Below are 20,247 nucleotides of genomic sequence, written 5' to 3' on the forward strand. Positions count from 1 at the left end.
GACCAGAGAGGGTGGAGGGTCCCTGGGGCCGGTGGAGCCAGCTCCCGTGGAAGGGGCACACCTGCTGGGCACAGCCCTGAGGGCTCCCTCTCTGGGGGCCTCTGGGACGCCCACAGGGGTCCCTGGGTCCTCCTGGGTCCAGCCTAGGCCTGGCCCCGTGTCCTGCCGGGGAGGACAGGTCTTGGGTGCCCCTGCTCTCCCACACCCCTAGGCTGCCCGGAGTCAGGGAGGGCTCCGAGGGAGCCTCCCACCCCACTCACCAGTCTTGCCAGAAAAGGGAAGAAAACAGCAAGTTACAAGAGAAGAAAAATTGGGGGAAAAATAGAAAATCTTAAATATAAAAAAGGAAACTGCAAGAGGGAACCCCCCGTGCTAATGAAAGCGTGTGCCCAGGAGCTGCAGGGAAGGCCTGTGCACCCCGGTATCGGGGCCCCGTCCAGGGGGGGCTTGGCCCCCAGAGCTGCTCCCTGTGGCTGCCAGCAGTCACCGCAGGCTGCTTGGGACATCCAAGGCTTGTTAAAAATCAAAAAAAGCAAAACAAGAATTGGGAGGGAATAATCAAACCCAAGGGAGATGGAGAAAAATCCATATTGCCTCCAAACCTCCTCCCTCCTTACTCAACGCGAAACGTTTTCATCTTTGATGCTGGGTGCCAAGCTAGCTGGAACCAACACTGACCCCAACTGGGGCCGGGGGCGGGTGGGCTCAGGAGGAGGGTGAACACTGGAAGACATCTGGGTTCGGAGTGAGCTGGGCTGTATGTGTCGCCAGCTGGCCGTACACAAACACACACACAGACACGCGGCCCGTCGGGGGTGGGCCCCCGCCCCGTCTTGCCCTCTGCACCCCACAGCCCTTGGGATTCCCCAGGAGCCCTGAGGAGTCCAGGAGGGGTTTGGTGAGAAGCAGCAGGTGGCCTTCCTATTGAGGAGCAAGGAGCCATGTGGCCTTGGGGGGTCTGGGGGAGGGACATAGGGGCGTGGTGCGGGCACACCCAGGAAGGGAAGGGAGGCCGCACTTGCAGAAACAGCCCTCTGGCCTTTGGGCCTCTGCTGGGCCGCAGGAGGTGGCCCTGGGTTGGTTTCTTGGGTCTTCCTGGTGGTGGGAATGGAGGGGCCTTAACGTGACTTTGGTTATGGGACTCAGAAAACAGGTCGGGTACATTAGGACGTTTCCCAGAGGAGCAGATGGTCAGCCTTGCGTCCCCTCAAATGAGAGAGGGCGCAGAGGGGCAAGCCCTCCTCTACCTACAGGCCCTGGGCCTTCCAAAGTCACCAGAACTAGGCACTGGTCAGAGGTCTCAGCCTCTCTCCTGAGAGCTCTGCCCACCCACCCTGCGGCAGCGCCATGCCCAGCTTGTGAGGACTGGCACCAGGGACCAGGCGGGTCCCCAGCTCCTTACCATGGTTCCGATGCTGTAGGTGGCCGCGGGGCCGATGGTGTGGTGGTAGGGGTCGGCGGCTGCGTACACTCTGCCGTAACTGGGGAAGAGTGCGGGAGGGGCAGGTGAGGGGTGGCACCAGGCCTCCCACCTCCACCCAGACCTCCCATCCTTCAGCGGGGTCCCTACCTGCAAGGCCCCCCAACCCCACATGGCCCATCCTTCCTGCCTGTTTGGAAGGACGTTTCTGGAACACACAGGCCACCCTTTCAACTCCTCCAGCAGGTGCCAACCCTGATGATGGGTAACATGCTCTACTCAGAGCATCACGGAAGGGAAGAGGGGTCCTCACAGGCTTATCTGGAGGGAGGATGAACCCCAATACCCAGAAAGAACAGGGCAAAGGGCTGGGAAGAGTTTCTAGACAAGAGGGGAAAACCCCATGGGGGGACCAGGGATGCTGCCGCAAGGAGCTGGCACTGCCCTCCGATGACCTTCCTGTCACACTCATTCCCTCATGTATTTATAGAGACAGGGTCTTGCTCTGTCACCAAGGCTGGAGTGCAGTGGCCCAATCACAGCTCACTGCAGCCTGGAACTCCTGGGCTCAAGTGATTCTCCGGCCTTGGCCTCCCAAAGCGCTGGGATTACAGGCATGAGCCACTGCACCTGGCCTCACCTAATTTATTTGTGCAGGGAAATCTTAGCTTCTTAGAGGACAGGGCACGCCTGCAAGGAGCTGGAGCTAGAGGCTGCAGGAAGGGTGTGGAGGGAGAGAGGGCCAGGCGGTCCCCAGGCCAGAGGGGGCTCTGCAGACACAAGCAGCAGCTTCCCTTGATGAAATACCCACCGCACACCTGACACAGAGACTTGCACAAACAGGAACTCTACTGCCAACAGGCCGAATGCCCAAGGGGAAAGGCATAGACTAGGTCGTCCCCTGGGGCACAGCCGAGCACCCGCACACCCCACCCCCAAACAAAGAGAGCCACCCACCACCTGGGTGAGCTCACGTGGCCCACATCGCCAGCCCAGCCCCATTCCCTCCAAAGGAGGAGGGAGGTGGGCACACTGTGCCCTTCCTTCTCTGAGCTCGAGGGTTTCGGCCCCGGCAGCACTGGCAAGGAGCAGATGTGTGTCCCGGGCAGAAGCTACAGCTCTCGATCAGCACCTGGGGCCTCCGGAGCTGGCGGAGGGGGTGTCACACCTCCAGGGTTGGGAATCAGAGATGCTGTCTGCTCCCTGAGACCTAGCGTTTCCACGGCCTCCCCAGCTGCACAGGCGGAAGTGACTTTTAGGTCAGGGGCTCATTAGCTCGAGAGTGTCCAAACCACACTTGGACCTGCCCTCCTGCCCTGACCCTGCACCCAGCAGGTGCAGACACCTCCAGGCCCTGAATGGTGGGTAAAGCTTTCTGTCTGTCTGGGCCCAGCCCTAGGGGGACCCCCTTCCATCTCTCCCATCCTGCCCCAGAACGAGCTCCCTGCCCCAGCCTTACCTGTCGCTGTAGGCTGCTGCTGCTGCGGCCGGCTGGGCGTATCTGTAGGCTGCATAGCCTCCCTGCAGGGCAAGTGGGAGGAGAGATGGCAGACGGACTTAGGGGGGCTCACCCCAGGAAAGGCCGGCGGGGGAGAGATGGGGCTGACACAGACCCTGCGGCTGGGCCCTTTGGGGGGACTACAGACATTCCCAGCCTCCTAGCCTCTCAGCTTTCACCTTGGCCTGGAGAGGGTTAGGTGAAGCCTGGTCTAATGGAAGTCTGAGAAGTGCAGGTGGTCGTGTGGCAGGGTTCAAGGTGAGGCAGGGCTGTCTGTTCATTCATTCATTCACACAGCCATTTATACATTCAGCACACACCAGTGGGTGTCAATTATACATCTGGCTGTACGCTAGGCCTTGGCACATAGTAGGTGCCCACAGATGTGCTCCAGGCCAGTGACCCCTGACTTGGATGCTGATGGGCTTGGGAGCCCCTGGGTGACTCTGGGTCTTATCCTGGACGCTAGGAAGGTCGAGGGCAAAGGGCCCAAGACGGCGTCAACTCGGGTGACGTCTTGGCCGTAGATGAGTGGGTAGCTGAATTGTGGGCAACTGCAGGACCAAGAGTGGCTGGGCGCATGGGGTGGGGATGCCAGCGAGGCTTCGAGCCAGGGGGAGCAGTAAGAGCAGCTCTGTGAAGGGAGAGAGGAGTGACGGGGCCAGGACATGGGGCAGGGCTAGGCCCAGGAGCACAGGTGTGGTGGACCCCTGCCTGCTGGTCTCTCTCGGGTCCTCTGTATGGACATGGTGCCCTCAGGTGCTCACTCGCCCACCCCAGCACGGTCAGGGATGTGGGAGGGTCGCTGTCTGCCCCATTAGACGACACCTCGCTAACGGAGAGATGCCAGCAGCTTATAGGCCTGCTGGGAGATCCCTTGGCAGCTCCCGTGATGAGCACAGCCCACCCAGACCGGGCCGTGCTGGGACCCCAAGGACGCAGTACTCTGGGCAGACCTGGCGCCCTTGCCCTCCTGAGTTCTAGCACGGGAGGGTGGCAGAGTAGGTGGTGAGAGGGGAAAATGCTGACTTCTCACTGAGACAAACAGAACACCTGATCCACCCCCCACCCGGGCTGCACTTACATAAATCTCAGCACCATAAAATCCATCCTGATACACGACCCTGGAAGCAAACGGACAAGAAAGTGGTGGGAACGCTGGAGAGGTGGGGTAGGCCGGCTCCGGTGTCTGCTGAGGAGGGAGGGGGCACGGTGCCAGCCCGGCCCACGGGACTGGCATTTTAACAAGCGTTTGCTCCAGTGCCCTGTTTTGGTATAACAATAGAGTAACACCCTTGCTGGTCAGTTCCTCTCTCCCACAAACCCAGGGGCCCAGCGGCTCAGCCCTGCCCTCCCCCAGGTAGCTGTCGCCCGCGTCAGTGGGGGGGGGACACTGGACCCCAGGGAAGGAGACCAGAGAGGGCTTAGCCCAAGGGCCAACGATGCCCCCATCAAGGAATCCAGACCACGTGCAGGGGGCTCCCAACGTTCCCCTAAATGCCAGTGATCTCAGGGATGCTCCGGCTGTGGTGGGGGTGGGGGGAGGGACGACGGAGGCAGCTGCAGTGCTGAGTGCTGGGGTCCCCCGGGCCCCCCAGTGTGGAAAGGCTGCCCAGCCCCTCGTGCTGCTCAGGGGTTCCCTCCCGCCTCCTCCCCGGCCTTTCTCCGAGCCGCCCCCCCCATCGCGCCCCGCAGGTACTCACGCTCCGTAAGTCGGGATGGGGGGCGGGGGCGGTGCGGCCCGAAAGGTGTTATACACGGCCCGGCCCCGGCCGCGTAGGTGCGCGCCCCGGTAGGCAACGGCTGTGCCCGTGGTGGGGTAGGGGAACCCCGTCACTGCGGGAGAGGGGGCCCGGGGCAGGAGTGAGCGGGAAGGCAGAGGGAGGGCAGGAGCCGGCGGGGGAGGGGCCGGGCCGGCAGCCCCACCTGGCCCCGCCCACCTGGCCCCTCCCCCAGCCTACCACCCTCAGGCTCCTCCTCTCGCCCCGCCCCTCAGTCCCCACGCGGCCAGCCCTCCCCCTTGTCCCCCTCCCCTGCTCTACCTGCATAGAATTCAGGCCCGTAGACTGCGCCGACCACGGGGTTTAGCTTCCAGCCTAGAAGGGAAGCAGAGACCCGGTCACCCGCTTCCCCATCCTTTCCCCATCTCGCCCTACGCCTGGGAACCCCAGCGACACTGGCAGAGCCCCTGGGGACGTCTGGGCAGTGCCCTCTGCAGTGGGCGGGCGCAGGGGGCCAGACGCGACCCGGCCCAGCCACGCTCTGGCTCCCTCTGCGGCACGAACACAAGGGTTCGGTTCACTCACGACCCATCCGCCTGGGTCTCCTCTTGGATTTGTTCCAAATTGTGGAGCCCCCAGCCTGCTCCTGGAGTTCCCTCGCCCCAGGGCATCAGCCCCAGAAGCTTGGGGTGCCCAATCTCCGCAGAAGAGCATTAGGAAGGAAGGTGGAACATGTTATGTGACCGTCTGCGGCCACAGCTGAGATGAGGGACTCTCTCTCTGGCCTCCATGGCCTTAGCACAGCCCATCGTGGGAGTTCTGTCCTGGGGGCGGTCAGAGGCTGCAGGACAGGTGCTTGGGCTCTGCCCACACCTTCCAGCCTCTTGCCCTGCCTCTCCCTCCCACTCAGAGCTCAAGGGGCTCCCTTTCCCCAGGGCTGCAATGGCTTTCTTCCTGTCCCCATTGTTCCCCAAAGCAGCGGGGGGAGGGCTGCCTGGGGAGGGAAGGGCCTCTGGCCTGGAGGTAATGATAATGACAGCGCCCAGTACTGTATTTCCTGAGCACTTCACACGTGCCACGAATGCGTTCCAAACCCCTGGGTGCTCATCCCCACTCATGGGGTAGGGGCCACATCCTCCCCATCCTGCAGATGAAGAAACAGAGGCCCAGAGAGGCACAGCCACCCGGAGTTGCAAGCTGGTGAGTGGCAGAGCCAGGTCCGAACCTGCAGCCCCAAGTCCCTGGCCACTCCCCGGCCCTGAGCTGTAATCTGCATCCCAGCCTCTCCCTGCCTGCGGTGGGCCAGGCTTCCTCTCCCACTGGGGCCCGGGAGCAGCAGCAAAGACCTGCGTCCACCTAGAGTTCTCTGCCATGGAAACCTGTGGCCTTAGTGCAGGCCTGGCCCAGGCGCTTGCACAGGGTGGGGGGAAGCCCAGTCCCTGCCCCTCCTCAGCTTGTCCAGGTCTTTGCAGCATGCTCTGCAGGGCTCCTTGGCCCTCTGCACTGTGTGAGGGGGGACAGAGGGACCCGAGCCCACTGGCCGGCTGGTGAGGTACGTGTGACAGGACAGTGAAGGGCTCAGGCCCGGGCATCACTGGCAGACGTCATGCGTGAGCCCCCGACCCCGATCCTAACAACCCCCCGCAGGGCAGTCAGACGTCCAGGACAGCGTGTCCCGCCTGTTCCTCCTGGGCGCTGACTCTTCACGCCTTCCCTGAGACTGTGAGTGCCTTCCGCCCGGCCACCACCGCACGACCTGGGTCTAAACGTCTTTGCTGGGACTTTGGAGTCTTCCGTAAGTCCAAGGTTAGGAGGGAAGAAACGTTTTGTCTTCTGGGAAAGACTCCAACCCCAAGAGCTGACGGCCCTGTGCACCTTGACCCGTCCGTTCTGGCTTCCTGGGTGCCCCACCTGTCAATTCTAGCGCTCTAGGTGCCTCCAACTGCCTCTGCTGGCCCATTTCACCGTTGGGAACCCCAGATGACAGAGGCAGCCTGAGACCACCTGGACGGCCCCTCTGTTTGCACTGTGAAGAGCTCACACCTGCTCACACCTGGTGAGCTTGTTTTCTGCAGTGGACCACCCCCCACTGATGCATCTCGGAGTGCTCAGGAGTACAAAGCCACGTCATGCCACACTCACAGACCGACAGAGCCCCTGCGACAGCTGCGGCGCCGACCTGCAGAGAACCCAAGGCCCTCCCACCGCAGCCCTTGCTACTCTCACCGGACTGACAGCCACGTTTACGTGAAACGGCTCTTGCTGCAACGGTGGGCAGAGGGTTCCACCTCCTCCTCCCCGACATTCAAACAGTGCCGGTTACATCCTCTCACGAGACAGCACGGCCTGGCTGCATCCCACACCCCTCAGCATTCCCCGTTCTGCCCGGAAAGGGCGCCATGTGGCTCTCGGGAGCAGAGTGGGCAGCTGCTTGCAGCGGTTTTGTAGCCCAGGTCATGGCCCACACCCTGTAAAAACCTCTGCTGCTTTTGCTTCCTGTGCCAAGTGCCAGATCACAGAAGAGTCACACCCAGCATGCACTTGGGACACTGGCAAAGCCAGGGCACCCCCAAATTTTAAAAAAGAATTTGGGATATGGAAGTCCTCAGAGCAGCAGGGTGGGGTGGGGCACTTCAATTAAGTCTAAGTGCCGGCGGGAGAGCTGGGAGGGTGGCGGGTGGATCATCCGTCCTGCCCCAGGCCTTTCTGCTGGTTGGTCACCCGACTGCACATATGGTCGATCATACAGGGACAGGAGAGGCCGGGGGTGACTCAGTCTAAGAGTCCACGCTGGAAGGAGACCGGCCTGTCCTTGAGCAGCACCGTGGCTGTGAACAGGTCTGAGCGGAGAAGCTGTCCCCAGCAAATGGTGGGACTAGAAGGCCCCCGACAGATGGCCAGCCGCGCTCACGCAGGCCGCTCGCCGGAGGAAGCTGGGACACGCAGTGGCCAGCGGTGGTTCCTCCACCTCTCTCCACAGCCAGCATGTGGCCTCAGGAGAGCCACCTTCCAGCAGGACGGGCCGGCTCCATGCACAGTCAGCACACACGCACGGGACTTCTCGGTTCACCCCCATTCTGGCCTGGCAGGCTCAACCTGGCGGCCTCAGCTGTCAATCTTCCCAAAGCCCACAGGGAACAGTTCCTTTAGTCCTGGGCACATTCACTAGATACTGAGCACACTTAGAGAAGTTGTCATAAAATAGCCCTGGGGGGGCAGTGTCACTACTGCTATTTCGCAGACAAAGAGCCTGGAACTCAGAGAGGTCTAGAGCTTGTCCAGGCCCCCCGGAACCCCCTTGCCCTCTCCGAGCCGTGCGCACCGCGAGTTGGTGCAGCAGGTCTGACCACAGCATCCTAGAAACACGAGTCCTCGGGAGAAAGTAACAGCCCAGGAAGTCGCCGCTCTGCCTCTGGGCCTGCAGCCTGCGCCGTGGGCTGTGGGTGCCGCACAGGCTGGGGAAGGCATCACACACCAGCTCTGTGTTGGGGGTGGGTGGCCCAGCCCCACTCCTGCCTCGCCGACCCACCCCCTTCTGACGGGGGGAGAGCAGCAGCAGGGGCTGGGGCACGGCGGGGCTGGGGGCGTCCTTGGCACCCAGGACGGCCAAGTCCAGCAGCCTCTGGGGGCCTGGCCCCCTAGCCCCTTACCATTGGTGTAGGGGTTCCCCGTCTTCTTGTTGGTCATGACTCGGGCTGTGGCATTATTGACCTGTCAGGAGAGGGTGACAGAGAATTAGCCTCCTGGAGGGCCAAGCAGCCACCCTGCCCCGCCCTGCCCTGCTCCCCCACAGCCCCCAGGCACCCAGGCTGCCGCCCACCCTCCTCTCTGAGCCGTGCTGCCTGCCTGCCAGCGAGCCTGGGCCCCATTGCTCCCAACGTTGGCTAATGCCACTGGGGCAGGACGTGGGCCCAGGCGTGCTGGCTGCGCTTTCCACGCAGCTGTTCCCATGAACAGCCTGGGTCTGGTGACCCAGGACCGCTTGAGAAGCTTACTGGTGGACTCCCCACAAAGTGCTCTTGGATCAGTTGACAGGCCAGTCCTCAAGATAGTCTCTCCTACCCTCTGCTTCCCATGTGGCTGCTGAGGCCCTCCTAGGCAGGGGCACCAAGACGGCCACTCCCTGTCCCAGGGGAGCACCCTTCCCGTGAGGCCAGAGTCCTCAATGCTCTGCACAGCAGAGTTCTCCACCGGCCCTGTGTGCCTGTGGGGCGGAGCTGACCAGAGGGGCTCTGGGCAGGCGCGTGAGCCCCCGTGAGGCTGGGCTGGGGCCAGCCTGGCATGGAAGGGACAGGCCCGTGCGGACGGGAGTGGAGGACAGGGCAGGGGGGCTGAGGAGGGTCTGGGCTGTACGGCCTCCCCCGCGTCCAGAGTGTGAGCCTGGAGGGCCTTGGGCTGCAGCCTGGCCAAGTCAGTGCCTTCAGAGCTCCTGCCGCTTCCAGAAACCTCCCTCCCAGGCCCTCTGCCCACTGGTCCCCTCCCTCTTCTGCCCACCCCTCTACTGCCCTCCTGGCGGGGACCCAGCCCCAGACACCCAGAGCTGCAGCAGGGGGACTTAGCCCACAGGCTCCCTAGGCCTCCGGGGCCAGGGAAGGGAGCGGGCGGAGGGGTGGCTGTTCGGGAGGAACCCCCTGCCTCCGTCCTGCTGCTCTTCTGGGCTGGGCCCCTTCTGTGCCCTGGCCATTGCAGTGCTGAGGAAGGGGCTCCTGCCCCGACATGGGCAGGGGTGGGGGAGGAGCAGGGCCTGGGCAGCTTGGGAAGGGGCAGGGGCAAGAGGTGGGGGGATTAATGGCTCCGCAGCAGAGCTAGCGTCCTCCCAACCGGGGGCACACTCGGCTGCCACAGTCCTAGAAGCTGCCAAGCCCCAAACATGCCCTACCTGGGGCTCCCTGGGTATCTGGTTGGGGACAGCCTCTTCCAGGCAGGGGAGGGAGGAGGCAGGGGCGGGGCAGGACCCTCTGGACACCCTGAAGCCTAGACCAGCAGGTGGCTCGGCCTGAAGCCAGCGGTGTGGGTGTGGGGTGCTCCTTCCTCCTGCCACCGGGGACCCCGGCCGGGCTCTGCACAGGGCCTGGCAGTGGAGGGCTGGGTGGGGCCGGGGCGGCAGGTGTCCTCGGGGCTCCCCTGCCACAGCACACTTATCTGAGCACCTCAATTTTCCGTCCCTCTACGATCGTCCCATTCAGCTTCTCCCGGGCTCGGTCAGCATCTGAGCTAGTTTCAAAAGTTACAAACCCAAAACCCTGTGAGCAGAGGAGAAGGACAGACACGGAGAGACACGGGATGAGAGAGGAGAAAGAGGAGGCGTGGGTGGGGGACGGGTGGGGAGAGAGAGAGGGGCTGAGTCAGTGAGTTGGAGCAGAGACGCAGGCGGCCCAGAGGTCTGTTCTGGCACCACCGGCAGGATGCATGGGGGGTGGACGGGCCCCAGGCAGGGGCAGCTGCTGGCCCGGCCCGAGCCCAGCCTGAGCCCAGCCCGAGCTGAACGCCTGGCCCCTCCAGGGGCACAGGCCAAAGCTACGTCAGAGACAATAACCTGGCCAGGGGCCAGGCCTGTCACCCTAACCCCACCTCAGGGTCAGGTGGGGGCCGAGGCTGGGCGTCAGGACCTTCGGGGGCAGCCCCGCCCACCTTCACCCTAGGAGCCATGGGGTGGGTCTTGCCGTCCTGCAGGGGCAGCAGGGCCCGTCTTTGCTGGGCACCTCCCCTCCCTGCAGCCCCTCCCCGGCCTGCGGGCCAGCTGCGCAGACAGGCTGGTGGCCCCAGGGGCGAGCAGTTCAGTGGGGTGGGGACCCAGGCCCAGGGGCCAGGGCTCTGGGGTGCAGGCAAGAGGTCCCGGCGGCTCAGAGACAAAAAGCAGCAGTGGCAGCAATGACACAGACAGCTGGGGGGGGGGGCGGGGGAGGGCGGAAGAGCGGGGAATACAAGCACCCGTGTCGCTCAGGGGTCCTCGGGCGCGAAGCTCTCCAGGAAGGAAACGCACATTTCACACGTTAGCCTGGCGGGACCTACAGCCGGCGCTGTAATGGTGGCAGCCTCCGTGCGGCACCCACCTTGGAGCCCCGCTCGTTAAAAATGATCTCCACGTCTAAAATTTTTCCGAATTGCTGCAGAGACAGAGACAGAGCGGGGTGGGGGAGACAGGAGAGGCTGGGTTAAGACTGCTGGCCCAGCTGCCGGCTCCACTCCTGGGACGCTCGTGTCTGTCCTCTGTCCCAGGGGCCCCAGGGACCCCCTCCCCGGCTCCTGCCACAGGAGGGGAGGGGCCCTTGGTTAGCCTGGCGGCAGGAACAGCCCCCCCACCTCCTTCCCCCGCGCCTTCTCCCTTGGGGAGCTTTTCCTACGGGCTCACTGGCCCCATGCGGGGCAGGGGACAAGGTGGATGCAGCGTCACCAGCGTCCCTTTCCGTTCTCTGCTGGGCTCGGCCACGGTGGGGAGGGGACGCCAAAGGCATTACAGCCACCCGCAATTCACACTAAAGGGTAAAGGTCTATGCAGAGGGGAGAGGGCGGGCGTGAGCCCTGGAAGGGACAAAGTGCTGTGGAGAAGGAACAAGCTGGGGCCGGGAGATGGGGTTGAGGCCCTGGAGATCAGGACCCCTGGCTGGAACCGGGACCCCCCAGGCCTCCCCCATCCCTGGGATGGGCAGGAGGAGGAGCCCTGCACTGCTGGCGGTCTGCACCTGCAAACCAGGTCCCCCAACAATGCCCTGAAGTTCCCCGGGCCCCGTCCTGAAGCCTCCTGGGCAGGTGACTGATGGGGGTCTCCCCTTCGCCTCCAGACATCCTAGGAGGTAGGGACAGGGGCAACGAGGCCCCACCTCTGCTGGGCACAGGAAGAGGGGGACGTGCCCCCCTCCTGCGGGGACCCGGTAAGCTGATGCATGTTGGTGCCCCATGTCCTGTGGGGACCCAGTGAGCGGAAGCACATCGAGAGCATTGGTCAGCCAGAGCCCGTAATGTCAGCTGTTTTCAGGGACCCCAGGCTCACAGGGTTTGGCAGCTCGCCCAGGCCAGGCCGAGAGGGGACGAGCCCTTATCTGGTGGTTCTGAGTTATGCCCCTCAGTGAGTCTAAGCTCCAGACCCAATGAGGCCCAGCCCCCAGGACGGGGAGTGGACTTCGGGGGTTCACGCTGGGGGTGGGTGCTGGGACTCGTCCACCCTGGGCTGCTCCAGAGGCACCTCTGGTTTGCTGCCAAATCCCTGGCGTGAGGGGGGCTGGAGTCAGGGGTCAGAGGCTGCCCAGCTGTGCAGCGAGGTGAGGTGGGCACAGCGGTGGCAAGAGGAAGGGAGGGAGGGGAGAGACACGCCAGGCCGTATGGGCCTCAGCGGCTGTGCCGTGCTCGCCGAGCCGCCTGGCACTGCCTGCTTGCCCACCTGAGCGGCAGCCCCAGCCCGCTGGTGTCAGCACCGCCAGATGCTTAAGCCCAATGACGGAATGAAGTAACCCGGCCCTGTGTGCTCTCGCAACACTGCGCTTGGCTGAAACCCCACAGTGCGAAATCTAGGAAGAAGCCCCGAGAGCCCCGCGAGGGAACTGTCCCCAGCGTGCCTCCCACAACCGCGCCTTTTCAGGATGCCCCACCCAGCAGCCCGGAGGACACAGGCCCGAGAGGTTGGGCGCACAGGAGAGGCCAGTCCGGGGCTGCTGCTGCATGAGGCCAGGAGGCCGGGCTGCCTCTGCAGCTGCCCTCCGACGGGCGGGTGGCAGGCGTCAGAACGTGGGACCGGGACAGTCATGACCAAACTGGCTGCTGGGCCCCAGGGGAGTCTCCGAAGCTCTGAGCACAGGGGTACGGGGGAGGGTGGGTGGGCAGATTCTGGGCAGGAGCGGCCACAGCAGACCCCTCAACCCCTCCTCCCCATCCAGCAGGTTCAGGTCGGAGTGGGCCGGGCCCGGGAGGGAAGGAAAGCCGGGACCCTGGCAGCTCCCGTGTGGCGGGAGGCAGGAACCCGGAGCAGGTGTGGGTAGAAGGGGCACGGTTCCAGAGGGCCCTGGCACACTCACCCCGAACATTTGCCGCAGGTCGGGGTCCCTGAACCGGAAGGGGATGTTGGAGACGTGCAGCCGCTTGGGCTGCTGCTTCTCTGTGGGGTCGGAGGGGTGCAGCGGCTGGCTGTCCGTCTGTGCCGCCTCGTCTGTCTGCTGCGGGAGAGGACCGGGCTGTGGAGGCTGCCACCAGGGTGCTGGGGCCTGCCCGTCCCCTCTGCCACAGGGAAGGGCATCTGGAGACCAGATTCCACCCCCGCCCCGGGCCCTTCCCATCCCTGGGCTGCCACCCTCGAGAGACTCTGGGCAGACGGTTCCCACGAGGGACAGCCCAGGAGCACCCAACCCCAGAGCTCCCACCTCCAAGCCTTTGCCCAGACTTTGCGGTGAGGCCACCTCCCTCCTGCCATCCCGAGCAAGGCCTCCTGGCCCCGTCTGCCCTCCCCTCCCTCAGCTCAGGCCTGTCCACAGCGGTCAGTCAGCCCTTGGTGGGCTCTCGGCCCATCCACTATCACGTTCGAGGAAGTTCTGGGGGCACCGGGCCGTTCTGGCTCTCGGCCTGAGGGTAAAGTGGGGACGGACTTCGGCCCCGCTGGGCACATCTCCGCAAGGTGTCGGCCCTTTGCAGCCTCCCTGCCACCCGCTGCAGCTCTTGCTTATTTTAGCCCCGCTGCTGCCACTCAGAAGCTTCGAGGGCCACCTCCAGGAGTCTCTTCCAAGGCACAGGCAGCCAAGTTCAGTCCTTCATAGTTAGTTCTCATTTGGACCCAAACGCGGGTGGGCAGATGGGCTCCGAAAAACTCGGGTCTCAGGATGCAAAGCTGCCCACGTACCATACCCCAGCCCCAGCTCCCCACGGGAAGGGGCCCACGGCGCCCGGAGGTAGTGCGGTGTGGTGTGTGTGTGCGAGGCTCTTCCCTCGCGGACTTCTCCCGCAGACGGGCCGCGAGCTCACGGCGAGGCTGGTCTTCAGTCTGGCTCAGTCCTGGCCGCACCCACGGAGGCAAAGGCAGACTGGGCTTCACCAGCGCTGGCCGGATGGGTGCACAGGCCAGTCGTGGAGGCACCTAAGTCGCAGGCCCCGCCCTGCGACTTGCTCTCCTGCTCAGCCTGCTGCAAGGTGGCACGAGAACGCGGGTGTCCAGGAGAGGCCCTCAGCGATGGCAGACACAGGCAGGCAGGTGGGCACACCAGCTCCTGCCGGAGGGTCCTCGGAGGGCATGCTCGCTGTCCCCACTTCCTCCAGTGGGGTCGGGCCCAGCTGCCCATGGGGACGACGGGCTGAGCATGCACCTGCCATCAGCTTCCTTTGCTGTCCTGTTCCACCCCCTGCTGCCCCTCGGGGTCCTGGCTCCAGCCAACTTGATCCACTGGAGCAGCCGTGCAGGAGGGTGGGGTCCCCGGGGGCCCCCACTGGAAACTCCGGTGTACTGTGGTCTCCTGTGTGGCCCACAGAGAACAGGCAGCTGGCCTGGGGACGAGGTCCCAGAGAGCCACTCCCACAGAGCTCCAGGAAGCGCCTGGTTGCTTAAGCCAGGTGCGGTAATGGTGGGTGTCTGTTGCCGGCGGCCAAGGGAGTAGTGACGTCACAAGCCCCTCAGATCAGGACGGAGTGGGGCGGCCTGCGGTCCCGTGCTGCCTGGAGCTTGCCCAAGGCCACATGACGGCTGCATGGCCAGACTGTCCCTGGACTCCTGTCTGAGTGAATTCCGGCTCTCCCTGCCCCCTCAACGGCCACCTTGGTCGTCCTTTCTGGAAGGACAGGCCACTCCCCACACTCCTGTGCTCAGCCAGGAGGTTCCGACCAGGCTCCAGGGCAGCAAGTGCCCTCAGGTGACCAGAGGGAAGTCACCACTTCCTGGGCTGCTGAGGGAGGTCGAGGACACAGCTGTCCCCATGTCCCAGCCTCTTCCCTGGTGGCATCACCTAGAACTCAGGCAGCAAGCTGGGAGTGGGGTCCAGAGGGAGCATCCTGTTCCAGTGTCCCTTAGACACAGCTCTGCTTTGCCGCGTGGGGCAGTGAGCACACGGCGCACACCCCGGGCATGGGAAACGTGCCACCTCCCGGCCTCCCTGGCGGGTCGGCATCCTGTGTGTGCTTGGCCCGATTCTGATGCGTGCGTGTCTCTGAGCCCTCTGTGTCCCCGAGGTGTGGGGCTCTGGGTGCACCCAGAGCCTCCCCAGGGTCCCCGACAGGCTCTCGGAGGAGCGGGAGCCCTCACGCTTGGCTAGCTGGGCCGCTGCTCCTGGGGTTTCCCCAGGGCCCCCGCAGGAGCCCACTGGCGGGAGCTGGGGCTCTGGCAGGGCCAGGATGGTGGACAATAGACCTCCAGGGACTCCCGGTCTGGCTTGCTCCAGGTCCCACAAGTGACAGGCCACAAGGGGCACCTGACAGCTCTACAGGGGCACGCTGGGGGCTCCCAGTTCTGCTGCCAGCCTCCTTGGCCCTGATCTTTCTTGCGGAAAGCAAGCCTGTGCCAGACGTCCAGAGGGGTCGACCTTAGCTTTGAAGCAAGGCTAAACCGTCCGAGCTGCAGCTGACTCTTACGCGGGCTGGAGCCCCATGCTCTGGCCACCACAGGTGTGGTGCTTTCCTCTTCAGTGGGATCCGTGCAATGGTCAGGGTGGGCACGGTGGCCTCATCGATTCTCCTCGCCGTGCGCTGTGCACTCCTGCACCCTGGGCTGCTCCTGGGCGCCCTGTCCGCTGGGGATCCAGCCTGGATGAGGCAATGCGGCGCCAGCAGAGGGCAGTGGTCAGCGTGGCCAGGCTGCTGATGGCGGGAAGCATCCCCCCAGGAGGCAGAGGGTCATGGCACGACCCCACGAGGCAGGGGTGTATGGGGCTTGGGCCCCCTTACTCCATCCCAAAGGCCCTAAAGAGGAGCAGCCACTGCCCCCACCGCGGCCCCCACCTCCGCCGGGGACAGGCAAGACACATGGGTACAATGACTGAAATTGTCTGATGTGCCGAGAAACCCCAGAGTGTAGCTGCACACTGGCTGCCCCCGAGGGGAGACCGAGGCCTTCCTGCCATTTATCACCGTGGTTCCGGCAGCCGCCACTGCCTTCCCCAGGGCCTTTCCGCTCCTTTTTAAATAGCAGTCTTTACTTCCAGTTCTCAAGTGCAGGGAACGAGGAGACAACACGGGCATCCCCCGGCCCTCCCCGCTGGTCCTGGTGGCTCTGCTTCTGCATCCTGGCCCAGCCACTGTTGACCCCCTGCCGCCCCGCCCCATTCAAGGCCAGGAGCCAGCTCCTGGTGGGTGGGCTAGGGGCAGGGTCTGGATGCCACCCAGTGCGACCCCCCATGGGGCCTGCACCCCCTCTCGCCTGGGCCTCCCCACGCTCAGCACAGAGAGGCCAAGAGAGCCGGCCCTGGGCAGGGGCGAGGGGGTCCAGGCAGATCCCAGGCAGCAGGCAGGACCCGGTGGTCCCGTCGCGGGGACGGAGCCGAGCTTTGCTGATGTGGCACAAGATGAACCGGCTCTTGGAAATCTCCTTCCTCTGCAGCCCACCCCCTTCTTCCAGAGACCTGGGCACTCACGCACTGACCCGCATCTGCTGCGACGGCTGCACGCAGCTTAGCCCCCCGTGGGAGCCAGTGAGCCTCGGAGGAGGGGTCCTCTGAGTGTGACCTCACATCGTCCATGGGGCCGGGGACACCGGGCAGCCCCTGCTGCGGTGGAGCTGTGGGCTCCCACTTGCCCTTGGTTTGAACGACGCACCATTCCAAGCCCCCGCTAGCTGCTGCTCTTGTGGTCAGGACCTGCCCCTGAGGGCAGCAAGTCCACCCAAATCAGTGTGAGCTCTGCTTCTGTGGGACGCCTGCGCCCAGGCCTTCGGAGGCCAGCGTCTAGCGGGACCCGTGGTCCCCAGAGCTACCAGGTTCTCCTCGCAGGGTCAGCTGTGCCACCGTTACTCAGGGGGCTTTGGCATCTCGCCTGGGTGGTGGAGGTGTCAGGAGGTGTCAGCCCTGAAGTGGCTGGAACATGGATTCCCACAAATTCCCAGCTGGAAATCCTCCTGAGGGAGGAGGAGAAGGAAGAGGCCCCGTGTTTCCAGAAATTCCAGGAAAGCCTCTCCTGAGCTGAAGCCCAGTGTTCAGTCTTCAGGGTGCCGGGGCTGGGGGGGCGGCTCCCATACAGACCAACAGCCCCAGGTCCGAGGACCACACAGGCTGTCTGTGTCAGCCCAGGCCGGGACACAGACGCCCTTCCAGAGGCCGGCTCCGTGGCGGCTCCCAGCGCGACAGGTGATGTGGGAGCTGGTGCAGCTCTCAGAGTCCCCCCTTCCAGCTGGCCCTGGCCGTGCCTCCCACCAGGGCAGCCTGGGCCCTCGCCAGCAGGAGGAAGTCCCCTCAGGAGAGAGGGCAGGAAGGCCCTGGTGCTCTGGGCAGCGTCTGGGCCCACGGACGGCCAGAGGGCTACAGGCCCTGACCCGGGAAGGTGTGGACCAGAGCTCTGAGCCCACCCTACCTCTCGATCCCAACACCAGGCTGTTCGGGGAAGGGCCAGGAAGTGGCTGGGGTGAGCTGCAAGAGCCCTCCCGGTGTCCACAGGACAGGCGTGGGGACGCCTGACGCAGCAGAGGTGTCGGCCTTCAGCTGTGAGTGCCGGAGGCCTCTCTGGGCTTAGAATTTCCTCTCCGGCTCCCTCCCAGGACGGGAAGGCTCTGCTCGAATAAACACAAGGTCAGAGCGATCAGGCCCCCAGAGGCAGTCAGGTCTTTGTGGGGCAGCTCCGCGTGCTCTCAAGGTCTCCCTGCAACTGCTGATCCGGTAACTTCCACCTGCAGCCCTGCGTGCGGCCCGGGTCACGGAGTAACCGTCTCCTCCCGCATCCCCGATGAAAGGTCTGCAACCTCCACCCTGACCCCTTGCAGGACCCAAGAGACCCAGCCCGAAGAAAGGAAGGGCAGGGCTGCCTGTCCATCCCCCGCTCCGGCGTCTCCGGGCACTCTCCTTGGTAGGCTCCTGGCCAGCGACCTGCGCAGGGAGACTTCACCCTGTGGGCTGGAATGTTCTCCTCTTCGGACACAGCACCGGCCTTCGCAGCAGCTGCTGCTCACTCCGGGCTCTCCCCAGGGCCAAGGACTCTCAGGCCTCGGGACAGCCCTCCCCGTCTGACTCGTCTGTCCATGACCGGTGGGAGCCAGAGGACAGGGCAGGGTTTCTTCTCCATCCTCCCAGTTCACACTCAGTGCCTGGCACGCGGGAGGTGCCCAGCAAGCGTCTGCTGAGCGAGGGCAGATGCTACATGTCCCGGTGGGTTGTGCCCGGTGCCCGCGGGGTGTCCGGGAGGTCTCTAGCTTGTCTCTGCTCAGTTATTGGCTGTGGGTCCCCACTCTGGGTCATCTGCGACTCTGACTGTCTTGTCTCCTGTGTTTCTTCCAGGATGAGCCCCGGGGCTCCCCGTGAGACCCCTCGTTTGCTCATGAGGAGGTTGTCAGAGATCCGACCAGACAGGCATTGTCCGTTGTGGCCCATCAGAAAGGGACAGGTCACTCTGCTGTGACTTGTTTACAGTGAACCTACTCTGCCTCCTGCGATCGCCTCTGTCTCTTCTGGGCACACACAGGCCTGGGTCTGGTGAATCAGAACCAGGGCAGCCCAGGAGTATGGTCTGGCCCCCAGTGCGACCACCCCACGGGCCTGGCCTTTTCCACGTGTGGCCGTGTGTGGCCGTGTGTGGCCTGCAGCTGCAGGAACATGGGCGGGGGATCTGCGGGAGACATTCTGTGTCAGGATGCTGGGGGGATGCAAAGGGCTGATGGGTGGGCACTTTCCACGGACAGCTCAGGTGACGCTGGAGGGAGCCCCGGCCCGTGTACGGCGGGCAGGGTAATATTTGGATCCACGCAGCATCTCGGGAGCCAGGCTGGACTAGGGAGGGCCGAGGGAGCATAGTTCGGAGGGGCCCCCGGGGGAGGCCGCCAGGGCGGTGCCAATCCCGGGCAGTGCAGACAGTGCTGGCCTCCTGCCCGGCCCCGCCAGCCAGCGCAGCCAGAGCGGGGCGGGGGAGGCACACGGGGCAGTGGAGAGGGCCAGGGAGGGGCCGGAGCAGGCGGGGGCTGGGGGCCGGGGCAGGGGCAGGGCAGTGCCGCCACCTGGTCTCTGTCCCAGGGGTGGGGCGGGGGGGCCACCCCAGGCCGGCCACTCAGGGCCAACTCCCTCTGCTGTCAGGAAATCTGAGAAGTGCGGAGCTCAGCACTTTGGCCGGGAGCTGCATGACAACCACATAATTGAAGCTATCTGATTGGAGGGCAGCCAAGCAGGTCGATTACAAGTGATTAGAAATGATAGTGGCCTGCAACCCCAGATGGGCCTGGGCCGCCTGCCTCCTGCCACACCCCCGCCTCTGGCCTCTGTTTCCCTGGCTCTCCATTAACAGGTCGCTGTGCGAGGACACGCTTTCCACCTCCCAGACCAGCTGACAGCCTGCCCTGCAGCCTGGAGGAGGCAGCCGCTGCCCCACCCCTGGGTGCCCGGCGGTCCCTCCGTGGCTCCCTGGTGCGGGAGGATGAGGGGCTCCAGGGCACGGGCTGGGGGTGCTTTTGCTAAGGTCACCCCTTCCTTTCCTGAGCGCACGCAGGTTGTCCTGGGCCTGGAGTCCTGCTGTGAGGACAATCTCTCCACACCCAGAGCCCCGCCAGCCCCCACCCACGCGCCTTCCGCGCGCCCTCCTGGGCTGGGCCCGGGCTCGCGGGCCCCTTACCGGCACTGTCTGGGTCCCGGCGATGGGCTGTGTGCTGGCCTCGGTGCCCGGCTGCTCAGGGTGGGTCTGTGCTGGTGTGTACAGGGTCATGCCGTGCTCCGGGGGCACCGGGGTCTGGCCGGGGTAGTCCTGCGTGGGGTGTGGCGGGGGTGGGGCGTACTCGGCGGGGATGCCATTCTGTCCGTACTGGGCGGGGGGGTAGGGCTGGGCCATCGCTTCAGGCGGAGCCGTGGCGTCCTGATCGCTCTGTGGAGGGAGAGAGAGCGAGGCCTAGTTAGGATCTGGTCTCTCCCTGGAGCCCGTGAGGAACTGTGCCTTTCAGCCAGGCAGAGGTTTTCCAGAAGCCTCTGTGGTGCGGATGCCATACCGTATGTTCAGTGGCATCTTCCAGGCCCCACGTGCGGCGGTGCCACGGCAGAGACACCGGCTCAGCCAGGTCTGGGTGAGACGCCGCTTCCTCAGACTCTTCAGACCCGAGGACAGAACTTAAGGCTTTTTTTTTTTAAACCTACCTAATTTTTAAAAATTAATCATCTTATTTTGAGATAACCGTAGACTCGCATGCCGTTGTAAGAAGTGACACAGAGCGACCTGTGCACCTTCCACCAGTCCCCAGCAGGGACATCTTATACAACCATCGCCTCCAGGGTGCTGACGCCGGTCCAGCCAGGACACGGGACGTTCCGCAGCACGAGGGTCCTGCCCTCCACCCCGCCGCGGCCGGCCCACCCCTCCCAGCCCGGCAAGGTCTTCGCGGCTTGGTTGGCTCTTTGGGAAGCAGGGTGGAGAAGCTGCCAGCCTGCAGCCGGGATGCTGGAGGTGGCGGTACTGTGAGGTGTGTCTGTGAGGCCCGGAAGGTTCTGGCCTCTGCCTCAAGGCTCCCTGAAATGTCCCAAAGATCT

At 64.4% G+C, this 20,247-nt stretch overlaps 1 protein-coding gene across 1 annotated transcript in view; it reads right to left on the bottom strand.

Annotated features, from left to right (window-relative positions):
• The window catches only part of RBFOX3 (RNA binding protein, fox-1 homolog (C. elegans) 3), a 78,203-nt gene that overhangs the window by 5,407 nt on the left and 52,549 nt on the right, over window positions 1–20,247 (bottom strand). The window contains exons 2-11 of the mRNA XM_012657301.1: window positions 19,346–19,591; window positions 12,649–12,786; window positions 10,693–10,746; window positions 9,790–9,882; window positions 8,290–8,350; window positions 4,961–5,014; window positions 4,622–4,754; window positions 4,003–4,042; window positions 2,880–2,941; window positions 1,403–1,481 (exon numbers count right to left, since the gene is read on the bottom strand). Coding sequence (XP_012512755.1) covers window positions 1,403–1,481; window positions 2,880–2,941; window positions 4,003–4,042; window positions 4,622–4,754; window positions 4,961–5,014; window positions 8,290–8,350; window positions 9,790–9,882; window positions 10,693–10,746; window positions 12,649–12,786; window positions 19,346–19,591 — 960 coding nt within the window. The remainder of the gene's footprint in view (window positions 1–1,402; window positions 1,482–2,879; window positions 2,942–4,002; window positions 4,043–4,621; window positions 4,755–4,960; window positions 5,015–8,289; window positions 8,351–9,789; window positions 9,883–10,692; window positions 10,747–12,648; window positions 12,787–19,345; window positions 19,592–20,247) is intronic.

This window comes from Propithecus coquereli, unplaced genomic scaffold (assembly GCF_000956105.1).
Source record: "Propithecus coquereli isolate 6110/MARCELLA unplaced genomic scaffold, Pcoq_1.0 Scaffold1143, whole genome shotgun sequence".
Lineage (NCBI taxonomy): Eukaryota > Metazoa > Chordata > Mammalia > Primates > Indriidae > Propithecus > Propithecus coquereli.